Here is a 20,671-nt window from a genome sequence, read left to right on the forward strand (position 1 = left end):
ATAATACAATAATCCCACTTCCAACTCACCCAAAAGACTGTGCAGCACAGATTTCCCATTGTTATCATGCATGTCTCTTTCTGAATGCATGCTCATTTTGTATACATTTGTTGTCTCCCTGATCTCCAAGAATGCTATTAATATCTAGCTGTGTGTTCCTGTGGATGTGCTAAAAGGGAGGGGGTGGGGTTAGTTCTCATCATGTAATCAATGCAAAATGAGTAAATTAAACACTGAGTTGAAAGGGAAACCATAGTTTATCTTATAATATATTCTAAGGAAGTTCCATTCTAGCATATGCTATCCAAAGAAAATGCTAAAATTAATGCCCTTAATGTAATGAATAATCATGAAACAGTACCAGTCATAACTCTGATGATCTCACCCACAATGCCATGAAGAACAATTATGGTATCAAATTATGATGCAGATTGATAGTAGTTTTCTAAAGATGTGTGAGTCAGAATTAAGCAATGATGTGAGTTTTCGAATTATGCAGAGTGAAAGGCTTCAATCAGCAAGTATTTTGGAGTGATTTAAATTTTCCTTATCAGAAGAGACTAACTGTCTGAGATTCAATGGGTCAAATGGCCACTTCCCATGCTCTTTTAGTCTTTGCATTTCTATAGATTATTAATATAGCTGAATCATAGCAAAAATAAAACTCTCCTAGGCTAATGAGTAAGATAATTAGTAATAGTTGGAAATGAAGATGGAAAAGTCATCTTCATTAGGTCAAGTCAAAATACCTTTCATTCATAGTACTCAAAAAATTATCAGAAATGTTATAAATAAAGCCAAGAGTCTTTGTCAAATATCCTAACACCAGTTCCTGGAAAAGATATTATCAGGTTGATCACAGAACATACTAGAAATCAGTCTACTAGATTATAGCTCTGTAGTTTAAAAATCCCTCCAAAGGTGTGTTTGCTCCATGCTAAGTAATAACCCCAAAAATTCATTGTTGAGGATTCTGTTCAGAAGTTAGATCCTCTATGTACCTTTTAAGGAAAAGTCCAAATTATTCCATGATGGCCCAAAAGTGGAATGTTGTTCTATTTGTAAGAGATATTGAAAAAATATACTGGCTACAAGTTCTTAGCCATAAGAAATACACAACAATACTGTAGTGTATTCTGATAAAAGTGAATTTAAAATGCTCCCACAAGTGCCTGGGATGTTTGTGTCATTCGTTAAATCTAGGAAGTTGTCATTCCTCCTCTCACCACTGTAATTCGTGAGTATTGGTAATTGGACCGATCATAGTTACAACATTCATTTAGCATACTAAGGCCAAGAATTGTTTTGGAGCTGGAACGATAGAATGATGTTTCTCTAGGGTTGATGTGAAACAAATAGAATGGGTCTAAATTGTCACGTGGGCCATTACTCAATTACTTCAAAACCCAATATTTAAAGCCTCGTGCAAGAAAATCCATTTATTTCTCACTAAAACCTTCAGGCTATCTTTCAATTGATAACACATATTATCCAAGAATCAATGTAATTGAAATGACCATCAGAACCCATTGAGAACACCTCTCCAGTGATGTTAGCAATATGGACCCCTCAGCAGTAACTCTGTAACAAAAGAATTAAGACAACTATAGCAATTTCTGGATACATATGGGAGAGCATCCTAAACATATCTGTGCAACTAACTGATGATTTCAGGACTTGGTCCCTTTATTCCTTTAATAAAGTACATGAAATGTTACATGGGTATTCTAATGTTAGAAATTAACTTCTAAGATCTTCGATTTTCCCGCTCGATATCAATAATATCCTACTTCAATTGGAGAATGGAAAATAAAGGAGAAAGTGAAACCAGTAATTACTGTTGAAGATGCATGTAAATGAACTATGTTAAAATCATCCTTACCTACTGTTGTAGTAATAATATTCCTTCCTAGTTTTATTCTTTTTAATCTCAATAACATATGATATTGGAAATATATCCACTAGAAATTTGCAGATTTCTTATAACGATCTTAATTAACCTTCCAGTTCACCACAGCTTATACTGTACCATTGTACATAGGTCTGAAAATTTGAAGAATTGAACTGTACCCTATCATAAATAATACAGAATAAGCAGCAGGTAGTTGAATGCACCATCTGAGATGCACTTGATTGAACAACTGCATTGTAATGGACTCATAGTCATCTATTATCTAATATTCTATACCGAAACAAAAGTCATAATTTAATGAAAGAAAGCCCATTAATTCTATCTAAAACTTCCCACTTCTCTTTGATGTGGACACATATTATTTCCCAATAGAAACACACCGTTGTCATTATCTTGTAAAGCTGCACTCCTACTGTCACATGATTCTAAGTCATAATGTTGAACCTTAGCCTGTGGTAATTATAGATATGAAGACCAAAAGGAATGCTTTGAATCAGAAAATACATGGAGGGTTGTATTGAAAGGAGAGAATTAAAATAGCCTGGAGTGTGCTCAAGTGTTTAATGCATCCTAGAATTTGGTTGAAGTTTATCAGCTTCTCGAATCTTATGCACAGACTTTAGATGTCATTAACTTTGCCAGAAATATATTCCAATTGTTATACTCTGTATATGTTTCTGACTGTTCTTTTCTATGTTATCATTCCTTAATATTCAGTTCAATTCTTAGTGTAAGCTGCAAAATAGAGTAATGATCATAACCTTTCTCCCTCTCCAGTTGCATGGCCTATTGTATTTTCCAATCACAGGTACATACAAACACCAAAGTACAAATAAAAGCCTTCAAAATTACCATCTGATCAATAAAATCAGCTGATCAGCTAACATCAATTTTCTCAATCAGAAGATAGCTTGTTGTTAACCACAGGAAACCAATTTCCAAAATTAGATCTAAACCTCTAAATCAAGTAATTTATCTTGATATTACTCAGTATCCTGTTGTCACGCTTCTTGCCATCTCACCTTGGCTCTCTGACTTCATATTTTCTGAAGTAGCAACAAATGCAGCTATCCAGAAATAACGGTGACAATGTAGAATCATGAAAATCTATCAAAGACAAATCTAATTCATCAAACCACTTGGCAAGTATTTTAAAATCCTTTCATCTACAATCGTTTTCTCATTAATACAAAATTATGAGGGGTACAGATAGGGTAAAATGCAAGCAGGCTTTTTTCATTGAGGTTGGGCGGGACTACAACTGGAGATCATGGGTTAAGGGTGAAAGGTGAAAAGTTTAAGGGGAACATGAGGGGAAGCGACATCACTTCGAGGATCATCGGAGAGTGGAACAAGCTGCCAGCACAAGAGTCGCATGCAAGCTCACTTCAACATTTAAGAGAAGTTTGGATAGGTACATAGATGGGAGGGGTATGGAGGGCTAAGGTCCGGGTGCAGGCTGATGGGAGAAGGGAGTTTAAATGGCTCGGCATGGATTAGATGGGCCGAAGGGCCTGTTTCAGTGCTATATTTTTCTATGACTCTAATTGACAATTTTTAACGTTGAAAACAAATGAGAACAGGCTGTCAACCTAAAGCAATGGATATCTCTGTCTTCCTCCCACAGATGCTGCCTGAGCTGCTGTGTATTTATAGCATCCATAGTATTTTGTGTAGTGTCTATTATGGAGTCAGTCATCATGGTCCATGTTGTAAAAACAAAGCCTGATCCTATGTAGGCACAGTTTTGACTTACATTCAAAAGGATGACTAAGTGTATTTCTGGAGACACGAGGGAAAAAAAGATAGGTATTAAGGAAAAGACAAAGCTCAGCTATCAGTGAAAGCGTTAAATATAGCCACTAGGGCTGTAAAGGTCATCCAGGATATATTATTGCATGCACAGGTTACTTATACTTTAAGGGACAACACTTTAACATTTCTATCTCGCAAATGTCAGTCAGTATTTATTTTCCCCCTTGGCTACAGTTTAAGTATCAGTTCTTTAATAAGATTTCATACTACCCAAACAGTATTTCAAGGAGCAACGGTATACAAATTTGACCATCTTGGAGATTGACAGTATTAAATTATTGAGCAATTTATAAATAATAATGCTCAGAGCCCAAGGATATTATTACATCATCAAATTCACTAACTTCAATGTGAAGGTAAAAACTTTAGCTCCTATAACTAGAGAATTATAGTCAATAATGCTTTTACTCCTGCCCTTTGGGTTCAATCGCTTACCAGAACTTCAACCTCAGTAAATACTTTGATGGGCAATAGACATTGTGAATCTGTGCTGTCAATACTGGGGAATAGAATATTTTTCTGCTCTTTTGTTTTAGCATACAAAGACCCTTTCGGCATGGACACCATACTATATGTGCATAGTAAAATTCCAAGTCACACTGAGTTGATGGAATAAAACAACAGCTTAACATTTCCATTTCTTCCACAGACTCTCTCCATCATCGGCGAGAGCTTGACAGGCAGTTTATTATCCAGCTGCATTGAATGTTGGGCAGTTCTGTGGTCTGGGTAAAGTATCGCAAATCGTGTTAAGATTGTTTTTTATTAATAAAACTTTGCGTTTAAGACGAGTCTTTACTTGCTTAAGCAACTACGTTTGGAGCACTTGATTGAGATGTTGACCGTCTCAGCCTCCTTTATGTTCAACCGAAAGAAAAGTAAGAACCTTTGTTCAACATTTTCATTTGAAAGACAGAAACTTCAAGAATGCAGCACACAGTGCTAAAGTAGAAGTGCTGGGTGTGTGGAGTGGGGACTGAGCAGCCTTCACCTTTGAGGCCCCAGAATTTATTGGTGAACAACAAACTACTCCTTTATCAAGGGTACCATGTCTGATTGCTCTTATAACTCTGTTCTTTTTCCTAAAATCCAACTTTCACAGCAGCAACAGAACTGTGAACTTTTAAGAACTAACAGAAGAGCACCAAATTGCTTGTTTTAACATAAATAAACAATTTGATTTATCTAATACAGAGAATACCACAGATTGTGATTCTGACAAAGATTTTTTTGTGTTCTATCCTTTTTAATTAATAACTAGATGTTAAAAATCTACTTTGAATACATACTGACAATCTACGTACACTTAATATATCAGGGCATAATGAGTTAATAACAAAGTATCTTCTCACTCTCATTAGGTTCCATTGATTGAGTAAAGTGGGAAGTATGACAGGTTAAAACATATGTAGTCCTGATGAAGGGTGTCGGCTCAGAATATTAACTATTTATTCATTTCTATAGATGCTGCCTGACTTGCTGAGATCCTCCAGTATTTTGTGAGTTTTGCATATGTTGAAACATTCTAGGTGGACTCTTTGTTGCTATATCTAGCTCATATCATTAGGAAAAATACATTTGCTATCAACCAATTATCTTTATTTGACATGTCTCCTTTCCTAAAGCTCCCAGGTTATTCTTCTAGAATTATTCTTGACTGAGTTTCCTATGATAAAAAGTAGATTCCAGCAACATCACTGATATCACCCCAGTTATGTCTCAGGCATGTGATCCTTAACCTTAATATACTCAAAATTTGGACAGCTTTCTGCTACTAAAAATGTTCAGCACAGTTTATTTTAAAACTATCCAAAGTAAATTTACATAGAAACCATGTAGGGGGACTTTCAACCCAACAATATGGGTTTACTTCTAACACAGGTTCCAAACAATATACTAACACCCTGCACTGCCGAATCGTTATGATTAGTCTCTTTCATCACTCACTATTGGAAATGTTTCGAGGACATATAAAAACAAAAAATTCAGTTTGCAGTGACCTTCCTATCAATCGCATTTATGCTTCAATGCCAGAGTTTAACATTCTATTGCAGGATAAGCAGGTACACAAAAGAGAGACCTATTACTGGAAATGCTGTACGAAACAATTGACTAAATCATTCATTCGGGGAAGTAGCTTAAATAAAAAAAAATGTAAGAGCACTGTTATTGAATTAGAAAAGTTCAAATACTGGATGCAGCTGGAAAGTTGACAACAATTTCCCTTTTAAAGCTCAAATTTATCCAGAAGAATGTGCAGTATGCAGCATGCAGGAATGATGAGGGACTGAGGAACTGTGCACTCAGCATTCTTAAGTATTATGAGCTGGCATCTGAACCATTGCCAAGTTAATAGACATTGAAAGATAATGAGTTTGAAATTGTGTGTTAAATTGAGTTTTTGTTTCGCACATTTTTGACCTAAATGACAGGGGCTTACCATTTTGCAGAGTTAAAGTAATGGGATTTTTTAATGTTAAACTTTCATTTAAATGGTTACTTGAAATTAGAGTGATAGACTAGTAAAAAGCTGTCAATAATTAACAGTGCAGATGTTTTAGTTAATAAAATACTAAATGATATTCGAAAATGCACTTCCATTTAAGCTGGTTGGTTATCCAGTTCCCCCGACTTTAGCCAAGACAATATTCTTCTGAAGAGAAATTCCCTTTGGGAATCCAGTTTGAATTTTGAAATTAGTTTTCTAGATGTCTTATTATATCTTACACATGCGGTTAAAACTCAACAGGACTCCATATGATGCCAGAAAATAACAGAAGCAAATTTAGATTCATAATTATATAAGGCACAGTAAATTCACCTTAATATTTAGTATTCTAACATACAAACTGGGTTTTAATACAGCATAAACATTGAAAGATATGTTGTACCAAGCAATCGTATTGTGTAGAACAGTACTTAACTATCATACTACATCTCTTTATTCCCCATCAGAGTCTAGTGGAACTATCATTCCCAAAGCATATTTAAAGTATTATAAGAATCTAAAGACTCAGAATATTAACATGCATGTCCAGCATCTGAATGTCAATTCCCGATTCAATTAGTTCATTTATTATTTAACCAGTTGGATATCTTTATTTTAGTGGGGAAGGTTATTTATTTTTGAAAATCCTGTATCATTGATGCTGGGGTTTATTTTGCACTGGATGCTAATCAAAAAAGTAAGATTTCTACAGAGACTTCTGAGAATCTAATTTTGGTACTGTATTCATATTCAATAGGTAACATTTCATCAGTAATATAAAGCATTTTTGACATTTAAATATTTTAGTACTTTCTTTGAATTTTCCAGACATCCTTCAAGATATCTTTATCTGTTACATCTATTGTAATAAGCTGATGTTACCAGACTTAATTTATAAATATGGCAAGTCAAACGAGCCCTTTGGTTAACCTATTAGCTGTTAGGTGTCCATACTAATTTTGCGATGCATTAGTCAGCTTAGCTAAACATTTGAAAACATGGGTATGTTCATAATCCTTTTAGAAAACCTCAATTCCATGGGTTTGAGAACCTACAATAACGGCGAAGTGGATTTCGTTTCACACACTGTCAGTGTCTGAACTGTGTAAAATGCAGCCAGTGTTTGAAACATTTATTGTCGTTGATGATTTCTTTCGAATCAGCCAATCCCCATTCTTGGAGCACCCATACCATTGGTTTTCTTATTCATTAGAATCATAGCAAAGTACAGCACAGGAATAGGCCCTTCAGCCCATCTAGTCTGTGTCGAGCCATTTAAACTGCCTACTCTCATTGAACTGCACTGGGAACATCACCCTCCATACCCCTATCATCCATGTGTCTATGGAAACTTTTCTTAAACGTTGTAATCGAGCTTGCATGCACCACTTGCACTGGCAGCTCGTTCCATACTCTTACAACCCTCTGCGTGAAGAAGCAGCTCCTCTTGTTCCCTCTAAACCTTTTACCCTTAACCTACGACCTCTAGTTGTAGTCCCATCCAACCCAGTGGAAAAAGCCTGCTTGCATTTACCGTCTATACCCCTCATAATTTTGTATAGCTCTATCAAATCTCTCCTCAATCTTCTACCTTCTAAAGAATAAAGTCCTTGTCCGTTAATCTCACTAAACATTACATATGATTATCCACATCTTCCGTCCTTTAAAGACCAAGCTTATTTCAATTTTTTGCAAATCATAATAAGTGCAAAGTTTTATTTCGAATTGCATCATTTTCTGAGTATTGTAAATATTTGCATCGCTTCTAATTTTTGCACTTACAAAGCTAAAAAAAAATTACATTCAGTACTTCAGCAAGTGATAATATAGACAACTATTCATGCAGAAACACAGAAGATTCTGCAGATGCTGGAAATCTGAAGCAACACACAGAAAATGCTGGAGGAACTCAGAAGGCCAGGCAGCATCTGTAGAAATGAATAAACAGTCAATATTGTGGCAGAAGGGTCTTGGCCCGAAACATTGACTGTTTATTCATTTCTGTAGATGCCCTGCTGAGTTTCTCCAGCATCTTATGAACTATGCATGCATGCACCCTGTAGTTTTTCCTGTGTTAATTAATTAAATAAGTTACCTCAACAGGCTTCCTTCTTATAAGATCTGGCCTCTTGCAGAAATTCTGAAGCTTCTTAAACAGCTGCTGAGCAGTAGCGTAGAGATACATCTCTGTTAATAAATCACATGGATTTTTTTTATGAACAATAGCCTGTACAGAATGGTTACTTTATTGATAAATACCACGTGGTTTAGATTAATCATGGCTGGATGGTGATGGACCCAGACTGCCTTCCGATTGTTAATGTGCAGGTGTTGTGGGATAGACAACGCGTGGGGTGCACCTAACTGATCCTTTCTATGCAGTGAGACGACAAAGCTTCAGATTGATCAGGACTCAGGCAGCATTACTATGAGACCATGCGTTGGTAAACAACATGGTGTGAAGCTTTGCTTTCTCTCAAAACTGTCAAAGGTTTTCAATATTTTTAAATGTTTCTTTAAAAAAATCACAGAAAATGACAAAGTGGATTAATAAAGAAAAAATCTTTCACATATTAAACAGAGCAAATTATTTAAGACATTAAACTAAAGTAAAACAATTTGTAAGATGCTTAGCTTTTCCTTTATTCCCACCATGCTTGACCTGGAGTATTTTTTGAAGAATTGTGAATAGTTTAAAGCCCCATATTTAAAAAAGGATGTGCTGGATTTGCATTGGAGAGGGTCCAGAGAAAGTTTAGAAGAACGAGCCTGCTAATGAAAGAGTTAACCTTTAATGACTCTGGGCCAATACCCATTAGATTTTAGAAGAATGAGAGGGGATCTCATGGACACTTACTGAATATTGAAAGGACTAGATAGAGTGGGCGTAGAAAGAATGTTTCAAAAGTAGGAGAAACTAGAATCAATATGGAAGGATGTTCCTTTAGAACAGAGGTGAAGAGAAATTTCTTTAGTCAGAGAGTGGTGAATATGTGGAATTCATTGCCATGGATGGGTGTGGAGGCCATGGAAGCCAAGTCATTGAGTATAGTTAAAGCGGAGTTTGATAGGTTCTTAATTAGTGTGGGGAGAAGGAAGGGGAATGGAGTTTAGAAGGAAAATCAATTAGTCATGATTGAATGACAGAGCAGACTGATAGGCCAAATTGTCCAACTCTGCTTCTGTGTCTGATGATGGCATTATTATTATGGTATGGGATTGGACAACGTAAGGTTGAGACATCAGATGCATTAAAATGAATATGGTAAAAGCAGAATATAAATTTAATGCAATTTATCTAGGTCATGTACGAGATCAATTGAAGTCTCTCATATAAGGGAATGTTTTAAATAGTTAACTGTTGTACTATTTCTCAGCCTGCAACTTCATACCAAGGACGGGGTCAATCACAGTCAAAAGCACAGCTGAGTCTTCCTCCAATCCACTTCTGCTCAGCGGTATTTGCAGTAATATAATAACGATGGACAAGATGTCTCCAACAAAGAAGTCCCTGCACTGTGCTTTTTTGGACAAGCTTTAGACAGCATCATCAAAATTAACTCACTGGTCCACTAAGATGCCAAGCTAAATGAATTATCGTGGGAATAATATCCTGGCTTGGTATTTGGCTACAGTTTACTCTGTGTCTGGATTCACGATGGCATCAGACCAACTACTTAAAAGAGTTGAGGGTTTGAAGGTGAAACTACAGTGTAAAGTTTGGCAGGTTTGTTGTGCAAAAGGAGCAGTATATATTGGATTAAGCCCAATACAAACTTGCTAGATGGAAGAATCTTGTAATCTCTAACCAACACCATTTTTTTTCCTTTTAACTTCTTCTACGGAGATTGAAGGTTTTGCAGCTCTCTATAATCTGCAACTGCTCAAACAGAAATTCCTGCACTCAAAAAAGCTATTGCTTCTGAAGTGTCATTTGTTTCTTATGTGCCATGTCGTATGACGTGAGCGATCATGCTCTTTCCATGACTATGATTGCTCCTGGCAAATTTTTCTATAGAAGTAGTTTGTCATTGCCTTCTTCTGGGCAGTGTCAGAAACATAAATAAATTAAAACAATCTGTTTGAGTCTTGATGAAAGGTCTCCGCCCAAAACGTTGGCTCTTTATTCCTCTCCATAGATGCTGCCTGACCTGCTGAGGTTCCTCAAGCATTTTGTGTGTGTTGGCCTGGATTTCCAGCATCTGCAGAATCTCTTGCACGTTTGTAATAAATCTGATAAAGCTTCTATGAAGCCAATATAGAATTCAGGCAAAAGCTCTTTACCCAGAGAGTAGTTAAAATATATAACTTTTTCCCACTTGCTATAACTGAACAATTAATGTAAATGTAAGGAGAGCTCATTTAAGTGAGGCAAGCAGGATATATACTTAGGGTAAGTAAATATACTGGGAGGAGCCTGACATCAGCAAGAGATTACATTGCTTAGATGCAGACTTACAATGTAAAATCTACATTATTACAAATCATATGTTTTTATATTGTTTTTCTTTACAAGTGGAGAACAGAATTACTATATGAAATACAATTATGTTGTGAAGGATAAGAAACCATGTACACAGATTTTAGATCACCATCGAATCCCAACCACTTAGATAAATGTTATTCTTTTTTTGATAATCAATAGATCATTTACATGTTGTCCTTATAAATAAACATAAATCCGTAAAAATCATGCAATAGAGGAAAAATACTTTGGATATATTTTCTTCTTAGGATCTTTTATCTTTGCATGGCTAAAGCTTCTTAAAATTCTATATTTTTCATGCTTTTCTTCATAATTTTCAGTTTTAAAAATGGTTAATCTTTGCTTTTGTACCATATTCTTCAGTCATAATCCCTAACTAAACCATGAATCCACAATGCACTGAGGCCTGGTGCAATGTGTACAGATTCTAGTCACCTTTAAGAGAAGCAGACTAGATCTTGCCTGCAGCTGCGATCACATCATATTGAAGTGAGTTTCTTTGATCCATGTTGTCTTTTGGAATAAATTTGGTCACCAAAAAATGGTAAGAGTTGATTTGAGAGTTTGTTTCCATAGCCATTTTTCCAACTTCTTATGTAAACTGACCCACACTGGCTTCCAGTCTGGCAATAGCCCAAACTTAATATTCTCAGGCTTGTTTTCAAATCTCTCCATGGCATTGACCTTCCATATTACTCCAGCTCTCATCCAGTTGTGCCTTTTTGAAAACCAGTTATAGCACATCTTTTGAAAATATCTAACACCTGTTGGAAATCTTTAAAGAATTACAGAAAATGCTGGAAAAACTCAGGTCAGGAGACATCTGTTCTGGAAAAGACAGAGTTAATGTCCAATCACAAAACAAGAGAAAATCTGCAGATTCTGGAAATCTGAGCAACACACACAAAGTGCAGGAGGAACTCAGCAGGCCAGACAGCGTCTATGGAAAAATCCTGCCGAAGAGGCTCGGCCCAAAATGCTGACTGTACTCTTTTCCGTAGATGCTGCCTGGCCTGCTGAGTTCCTCCAGTGTTTTGTGTGTATTGCACAGAGTTAATGTGTCAGATTGAAGATCATCATAAATAGCGGTTGTAAAAGTAACCATAATGAAACTTTGCTCATAAAATTAAAGATTGTAGATTAATGTAAAAATACAGTGTGTATAGCATTTAGTCAGGAATTCAGCAAAAGTGATTTGTGCTGGAGTTCTTTGTTCTGACAAGGGGCCTTTTATTTTAAATGTTAACTCTGCCTCTCTTTCCACAGATGCTGCTTGAAGTACTGAGTATTTCCAACATTTTCTGTTATAATTAAGCCATTGTTGGTTTCAGCTGATTATTTTCAGCAGTCTGGTCCACAAGGTCAGGAAGAGTGATTACCCTTCAACCATCAAGCTCCTGAACCATCATGGATGATTTCACTCACCTCACCACACCACTGAACTGATTCCTTAACCTATGGACTCAGTTCCAAGGACTCTACAACTCATGTTCTCAGTATTTTTATTTATTTACTCACGTATTTTGTGTATTTGCACAGTTTATCTCCTTCTGCACATTGTCAGTTTTTATGTGTAGTTTCTTTTCATTGTATCCATTGTATTCCTTTGTTATACTGTGAATACTTGCAAAAAATGAATCTCAGGCATATGGTGGCATATACATACTTTGATAATAAATTTACTTGGAACTTTTGAACTTTGAAGGTCTTGAATGACTTCCACAAACATCTCTGTCACTCTATTCTCGCAGGCTTAAAACTTTGACCACTAATTTGTATTAATTTTTCTTTTTACAGCTGACTGTTAAATTTAATACATCTCTTACTCCTGTGAATCACCAGTAGAACTGAGTGTTGTATGTAATTCATGTTGTTTCTTCCCTCTTTCAGGAACTGCCTTGGTAGTAGTGGAGAGGGAAGAAATGTGGTGGGTCATAGAACTGGTAGAAGATGAAACAACGCTGGCTCCGCATCAGTTTCGTAAACAAAAATATGTCCATTCAAGTAACTTACCTGGAAAGATCTCCGGATAGACTAACGCTTTAGGGCACAGCGGGTGGCAACCACAGTGAACAGCTTCCAACCTAGCAAGGTAAAGAATTTTAGTTAATAAAAAAAAAGTGACCTTAGTAACACGTGTAAAATGGTGAAGGAACTCAGCAGGTCAGGCTGCATTCATGGAAATGAATAAACAGTGGACGTTTTGGGCTGAGACCCTTCTCCAGGACAGGAAAGGGGTAAAATCCAGAATAAGAAGGTGAGGAAAAGGAAGGAGTACAAGCTAGAAAGCGATACCTGAAGCCAGACGGGTGTAGGAGGGCGGAATGAAATGAGAAGCTGTGAGGTGATAGGTGGAAAAGGTAAAGGGCTGGCGAAGGAGGTTTCTGATATGAGAAGAGAGTGGACCATGGGAGAAAGGGAAGGGCACCAGGGGAGATGATAGGCAGGTGAGAAGAAAAGAAGAGGTAAATGGTGAACAGAAGGGAGCAGGGGGAGGGGGAATCATTACTGGAATTTAGAGAAATCAATGTTCATGCCTTTAGGTTGAACGGTTGCCAGATGGAATGAAATATTGCTTCTCCATCCTGAGAGTGGCTTCATCGTGGCAGCAGAGGATGCCATGGACTGACACGTCAGAGCGAGAATGGGAATTAAAGTGACTGGCCACTGGGAAATCCTGCATGTTGTGGATAAATGAAGGTGTTCAACAAAGCAGTCCCCCAATCTACATTGGGTCTCGCCGATGTAGAGGAGGTTGCACCAGGAGCACTGGATACAGATGACTTAAACAAATTTTCACGTGAATTGTTGCCTCTCCAGGAAGGACTGTTTGGGGCTCTGAATGGAGGTGAGGGAGAAGGTGAAAGGGCAAGTGTAGCACTTCTTCCACTTGCTGGAGGGAGATTATTGGGGAGGAACAAATGGACAAGTAACTGTATATCTCAATGAAAACATACATGCTTCCTGGGAGAAAAAAAATCAAAGTGTATGGTAATCTGTAAACTCCTGTTGCTTGCTGTCTTATTGCAGGCACCATCAATCTAAGGCAACATTAAGATCAGAATTAGTACCTTCCATTTGTTCAAACGTTTTGGAATAACACTATTTTAAACCATCTTAGATATCTGAATTCTATATGGACAGATTGCACTGAGGCATACGATTTAAAAAAAAACTGCCTGTGTTCTATTTGTTATAGGGAAGTGGTCAGTTACTGGTAGAAAACCAAATTTTCCACACAAGACTGTGGTTATTTTGCTGGATACAAGTTAACCAAGAAAAGGTAGACCTTGTGATTGTGGTTTGCATTCCTGTAATGTCAAATATTTCAGCATTAAAATGGATTCACCTTAGAACAGAACAGTCTTGTAATTATTGAAGCAATAATCAGGAAGAGTTTCAGTACATAACTGCAGGCAACAATGACCTAAACCTTGCTCTCTTTTGCCGGCAAATCTGAATGAAACCACCTGCACTTCTCAGCATAAATGCCAAGTTTTGGGGCTCCAGTGTGAACATGGAAGTCTCAAACTCACTGGCTGAACTCCACTGGCCATTTCCCGGCTGCACTCTGTGCTGGATTCCCTCAAGTGGTGAAGTGTACACAAAACCTAATCTTAAAAATAAAACAGCAAAATTGGCGTGCAAACACCATAGGAAATTCCATACGTTTCTATTGGGATTTACTGGGCCTCTGAGATCAGGTCCTCCATACCAAAGAAAATTTGGAGCATTCCACAACTGACTATGAATGTACAATGTATTCATTTAACCTGTTACTCAAGCAATCAATGATCAGCCCCAGCAGCCACCTGAAAGGAACAACAGGGCTCAGAAATAAGTTTCTCCCTTGAAATGAAATAGTATGATTTGTTCTTAATATTCTGCCCCACAGGTTCAGAGTGGCAGCTGAGATCCATGTCATGAAGCTGACAATGCATAACTATGTATTAATCTCTGTCAAATACACTTAACAAGCAAGACATAAGACTGAAACCATTTGACAACACACTGAAACAAGTAACAAACAAGGTGAGTTGAATCAGGATTATTGTCAAGCATACAAGTTTGAGTTTTGAAACACTTATCAAAAGAAAGGTGATAAAAGGTATCAAGGACCTTATAACCAGAAGTAGATTGAACACAATCACACAAACGGGTTCTAGTCTCAGATTACATACAACATGTGCAAAGTATTATTGTGTCTCAGCAGTACCTACTTGACCAACGACCTCAGATTTTGAAATTTTAGGGGCTTGTACTATCATTTGCTCTACCAACAGAGACTTAAACCTATTTCTTTTAATGCCTGATAACATAAGCAATATCGATATATCTACTTTTGGATCTTCTACCAAAATTGATAACGTAGATTTACCTTTCATTGTCAGTGTTTTAGTCCTTTGTTGTCATTCTTACTCTTCACTATGTAAATATACTGACTCCACTGGTAACTACGAACAATGAGATCAGCATTCAACTCTGAAGGATCGATGCTCCTGATTCGTTTCCATACCTCCTCTGCTCTAAGTCATCCACAGCAAGAGTGGGTGCACAGACACGTTACCCATAAGGCAGCTTCTGGATTTCCTCCCTCAAGACAATTATACCTTGGCCATTTGCTTGTAGGTGTTTCAAGCCATCACACCTGCATTGACAGTACTGGGCAGTGTCACAACTAGTAAAGCTGTTGCCTCACAGCACCACAGACCTGGGTTCAAGCCTGACATTGTGCGCTGTCTGTCTGCTGTTTATATGTTCTCAGTGTGACCAATATGGATTTCACCCAAGTGTGTTTGTTTGAGGGACTGTTACTACTAAATGCTGAACCTTTGCTTCAGAAGGGCAGCAGGAGTAAACCAGGTAATAACTGTCTGTTGAGTCCATCAGGTTCGGGAAAGTGTTGGAGAAGAATATGATTAACCTGCACATCGAAACAGAGTTAATCAAGAATAGTCAGTGTTGCTTTGTTAAGACTCATTTCATAGAATTTCTTTGAAGGAATAACTAAATGTGTTTTTCAGGGTAGTCCAGTTGATGTAGTCTCCATTGACTTCAATATGGTCTTTGGCTGGATGATGAGTTTGAAATGCAAGCACCATTGTACTTTCTCTTAATTTTGTTCTATCTAAAAAATGTGGGATCTCGGGCACTTTGGATCAACATTTGGCTTGTTGATAGGTGGCAGAGAATATCAGTCAAGAATAGTTTTTGCGATTGTAATCCTGTGACCAGCAGTGCATGACAGGGATTGTAGCCAGGAACTTTGCTGACTGTTAAATCATTAACAACCTGAACACGAACATAAAAATCAGCAATTTTCAAATAAACACAAAAAACTGGTGTTATTGTTAATAATGAGCAGTATAACCTATCAGCTCATATTGATGAGCTGGTCAAAAGAGCAGAATTTAATCCTGTAAAACATCAAGTGATGTGTTGGGAGGATTAATAAGGGGAGGTGCACATAAAGAATGGAAATAATTTTGGTGTACCTGTCCAAAGTTCCCAGAAGGCAGTAGGACAGGTTGATGAGGCGGTTAAAAAGAGATATGGCTTTACTTGTCTTCATTTGCCAGGTATTGAATGCAAGAGCAGAGATGTTACAATACAACAATATAAGATGTTAATTGGACCACAGGTGGAGTGCTGTTTTCAGTTCTGGTCAACATACTGTGGAAGAAAGAGGTTGCACTGCAGACAATGCAGGTGACTAGGATTTTCAGACTGGAGGGAGACATACAGTGGAACGCCTCAGGAGTTGTTACTAGTTTGACAGAGATCTTAACTAGGACTACTGCTTTCAATAAAATAGATCAGAAATTTGGACCCAGCCACCAAAGCACAATTTCCAAATATGATGATAGTACAAAACATGGAAATGTAGTGAACTGTTGAGAAGATAGATGGATAGATACTTTATTGGTCCCAAAGGAAATTACAGTGTCACAGTGGAATTATAAGTGCACAAATATGCAAATATTAGAAGAAAAGTAAGAAAGAATAAGAGATAAGTTATCTCAGTCTAACAGGAGCGGATCATGATAATGAATGCAATGCTCTTCTCTGGAGTTGATATGAATGCGACAGGCTGAATGGCCTTCTTGTGTGCTGCAACCATTCTGTGATTCCATCTGGATTAACTTCAGAAGGAATAGGCAATTTTGAAACATGTACTGTGATAATGTAACATTTTCATATGCCATTGAGTTCTCAGAAACTATGCCAGCTTCAGTGTTAGATTAAAGCCAAGGGAATGCTGCTGAGGAATGTATAACCTATTTGGTAGTTTCACTCGAGGCTGATGGGCACAGTACAGTTCCTCTATACTAATCTTTTTAAGCCTGTTTTTATCACAACATAGTATGAGTTTATCAATGTATGCAAGTAAACATTCACAATTTACAATTTTTTGAAAGTACATCTCGACTCTAAATTTTAGGAGAATGGAAGTGACTGCGTAACACATAATACCAGAAGACACTGCTGTTAACAGAATCAGTATGCATTATTACAGAATTGAAGTGTGATGAAGTACATTTTGTCTGGAAGAACAGTCTTCTATTTATTTATTTACTGAGATACAACGCAGAATAGTTCCTTTGAGCCATTCCACCCAGCAATCCCCCAATTTAATTCTAGCCTAATCACGGGACAATGATCAATTAATCTACCAACCAGAATGTCTTTGGACTGTGGGAGGAAACCAATCACCCCGAGGAAACCTATGTGGTTACAGGGTGAATGTACAAACACCTTAGAGGCAGCCGTGGGAAGTGAATTTGTGTTGCCTGTACTGTAAAGCGTTGTGCTAACCAGTATGCTACCGTGCCACCCCTGTTCAAATGTGGCTCTTCCGGTAATAAAAATCTAAATGGGTTAGAAATTTATAATCTGTTGATAAAAGTGATGCAGGTCTGACAGAAATAATGAACCAATCATTGAGTTTTATAACTGGAGGAATAAAATTGAAAAGTGGAGAAGATAAATTCATGTTAAACTCATGATAAATTCAATTAAACATTGTTCTGATGGATATTTCATAAGATGATCACGTGGAAGCAATAGAAAAGAAATAAAAAAGATTCAGAAGAATAATAGAGGCACAAGAGACAGCAGGTACTTGAATTTGCTGGAGAAAATCAGCAGATTGAACAGCATTTATGGGAGGAAAGGAACTGTCCACATTTTGGGTCAAATCTATCTCTATTAGCACACACACACACAACCTTTCGTACCATCACGATGACTCAAGAAAGCAGCATCCATCATTAAGGACACATCTTCTTTTCATTATTATCATTGGGGGGGTGGTATGGGGAAACTGAATACTTACACTCAAGAGTTTTAGGAACAAGTTCTTCCCATTCATCATTAGATTTCTGAATGGTCCATGAACAGTATCTTTTTTATTTATTTATTGCACTATTAACTGGGTTTTTGTATCTTATAGTAAGTTTTATGAGCTACAAAACATTTCATGACATGCGTCAGTGATAACAAGCCTGATTCTGAACTTTGCATCGGGGAACTCAGCAGATCATGCAGTGGGAGAAAAGGAATTGTTGACATTTTGGATCGAAACTTGGCATCAGGCAGAGGTTCCAAAAAGTCAACAATTTCTTTCCTCCCAACGAAGCTGCTCCACCCTCTGAGTTTCTGCAGCAGATTGTTCTTTTCAAAGGAATGATGTCAGATTTGAGAGTACACATTTAATGGGAAAGGCTGAAGGTTGAGAAGTAATCTTTAAAGAAGGGTGCAAAGTGACCAGTTTGAATATTTTAAGGTATTTTGATAACCAAGGAGAAAACGTTTCAATCCTGGGGAGTGCAAAATTACTATTAAAAAATAAGAACTTCAGGTGAACTTTCTTTACCTGAAGAGGTGAAAATGTCGAAGTTGTCAATACAAGGAATTGCTGACACAAATACCATACTGTAGGTGTAATTATGGGATAATTAGAAGAATACATGAGGGAGAAAGGAATCCAAAGATTGTTGTGATCAGAAGAAGAATGGTTTGAAGAGGCTCACAAGGAGTTAAAACCTACCAGAACTGAATAACAAAATTTTGTCTGCTGTATAGACAATGTAACAGTGGAATAATAGTTGATATATTCAATAGGAAGCACTCAGGCATAGGGATGTAGAGACTCGTTATATATTGGGAGGCCTCTGACACACCTTCCTAACAGAATACTCAAACTTCTTTCTACGTTCTGCTTTTCTGTGTTTGGAGGATAATGTAAACTTAAGTAGTTCTTTCTGTTGATTTGCTTAGACCTTACTCACCTAGGCAAGAGAACGTGGAATTACTTGGGATTCAATAAATTGAAATGAAAGACCACTGTAAGCAGCACAGACAGTGTGAATGAATTGTTACATCACCATGGCGGCATCTTATACTATATCTGCTTTGTGTGTGCCTGATTCACCCCAATCTGCATAACCTAAATCTTCAGAATAAGGCAACAGCCAAAAATGTAGCAACCACATAGAATAATATATCTCTGGGAATGAAGAGAATAGTACTTCACAAATCACAACAATGAACTTCATCTGGTTTAGAATTGTCATTTAAAACCATAGATTGAAACACTATGTAGTATTCCTCCAGGCGAACAATTCAATTTATGCTGCTTGTTCTGTGGGTGATTTTACTAAATCTATGAGACTACAGGGATGAAACGTGAAGATGCTGTGGTAGCATTGTCAATGTTATTCTCTCTATTTCTCTTTCGCACTATTTATCTATCTATTTATTTATGTTTGTGACTTATAGTAATATTTATGTCTTGCACTGTACTGCTGGCATAAAACAACAATTTTCATGGAAAATCTCAGTAATAATAACCTTATTGTGATTCTGTTATTGATGTGAAAATTATACAAAAGATCATGAGTGACCTCTCTTACAAATAACCCTCCTCCATGAAAGTGATTGTTAGCATATGGGAGCAGTAAACTTGAAATTAGGTTTCAAGTCTTAAATAAGATTTTTCACTTAATTTTTTGCATTGATATGTACTCCTCATCACAAATGCTAAACTGTGGTATCAAAATATGCCAGTAAATGGCCATAAACCCAAATTATTAATTGCTTCTCTTTCTACAGATACTATGTTGCACCGAACCAGCTAAAAAGGAAATCAAAAACACCCAACGCTAATTCCTCCTACCTACACAATGTTCATATCCCTCCATCTTCCTTACACCCACATGCCTATCCAAATGTCTCTTAAAAGCCTCTCATGTATTTGCCTCTACCACCGTACTAGGCAGCACATTCCAGGCATCCATCACACTCTGAGTAAAAGAACACCTCTCACATTCCTTTTGAATCTACCCCCTCTCATCTTCAATGCATGCCCTCTGGTATTAGATATTTCTACCTTGGGGAGAAAAATACTTGCTGTCTACTCTATTTATACCTCTCATAATCTTATAAACCTCTATCAGATCTCCCCTCAGACACTGCCACTCCAAAGAAAATAACCCAAGTTTATCCAGCTACATACGCTCTAAACCAGGCAGCGTCCTGCACTCTTGCCAAAGCCTCAACATCCTTCCTATAGCAGAGCCACCAGAACTATATGCAATACTCCAGATGTGGCCTAAACAGAGTTTTGAAAGTTACAACATAACCTCGTGACTTTTGAACCACCCAAATTAAATTGGTAAATTGGTTTATTATTTTCACATGTACTGAGGTGCAGGGGAAAAACGTATACTGTTTGTTCATACTGATCAACAGTGTGTTGAGGTAGGAGAAAGGTAAAACAATAACATAGTCAGAGTAAAATGTTACAGTTACAAAGAAAGTGTACTGCAGGCAGAAGAAGTGTAAGTAGATTGTATGTTGAGGATGAGTCTACCTCATTGTACTAGGGAACCATTCAATAAACTTATAACAACGGGATAGACACTCCCTTTGGATATGGTCGTACCCTCTTTCAGCCCAGCAATTTCTG

At 37.2% G+C, this 20,671-nt stretch overlaps 1 protein-coding gene across 8 annotated transcripts in view; it reads right to left on the minus strand.

Annotated features, from left to right (window-relative positions):
- The window catches only part of gtdc1 (glycosyltransferase-like domain containing 1), a 364,282-nt gene that overhangs the window by 12,477 nt on the left and 331,134 nt on the right, over positions 1-20,671 (minus strand). For 7 of the 8 annotated variants that reach the window (XM_072258615.1, XM_072258619.1, XM_072258621.1 and 4 more), the window contains 2 exons: positions 12,715-12,785; positions 8,311-8,402 (listed from right to left, as the gene is read on the minus strand). In XM_072258615.1, coding sequence (XP_072114716.1) covers positions 8,311-8,402; positions 12,715-12,785 — 163 coding nt within the window. The remainder of the gene's footprint in view (positions 1-8,310; positions 8,403-12,714; positions 12,786-20,671) is intronic. The other variant, XM_072258620.1, reaches the window with a different exon arrangement.

This window comes from Mobula birostris, chromosome 5 (assembly GCF_030028105.1).
Source record: "Mobula birostris isolate sMobBir1 chromosome 5, sMobBir1.hap1, whole genome shotgun sequence".
NCBI classification, from domain to species: domain Eukaryota; kingdom Metazoa; phylum Chordata; class Chondrichthyes; order Myliobatiformes; family Myliobatidae; genus Mobula; species Mobula birostris.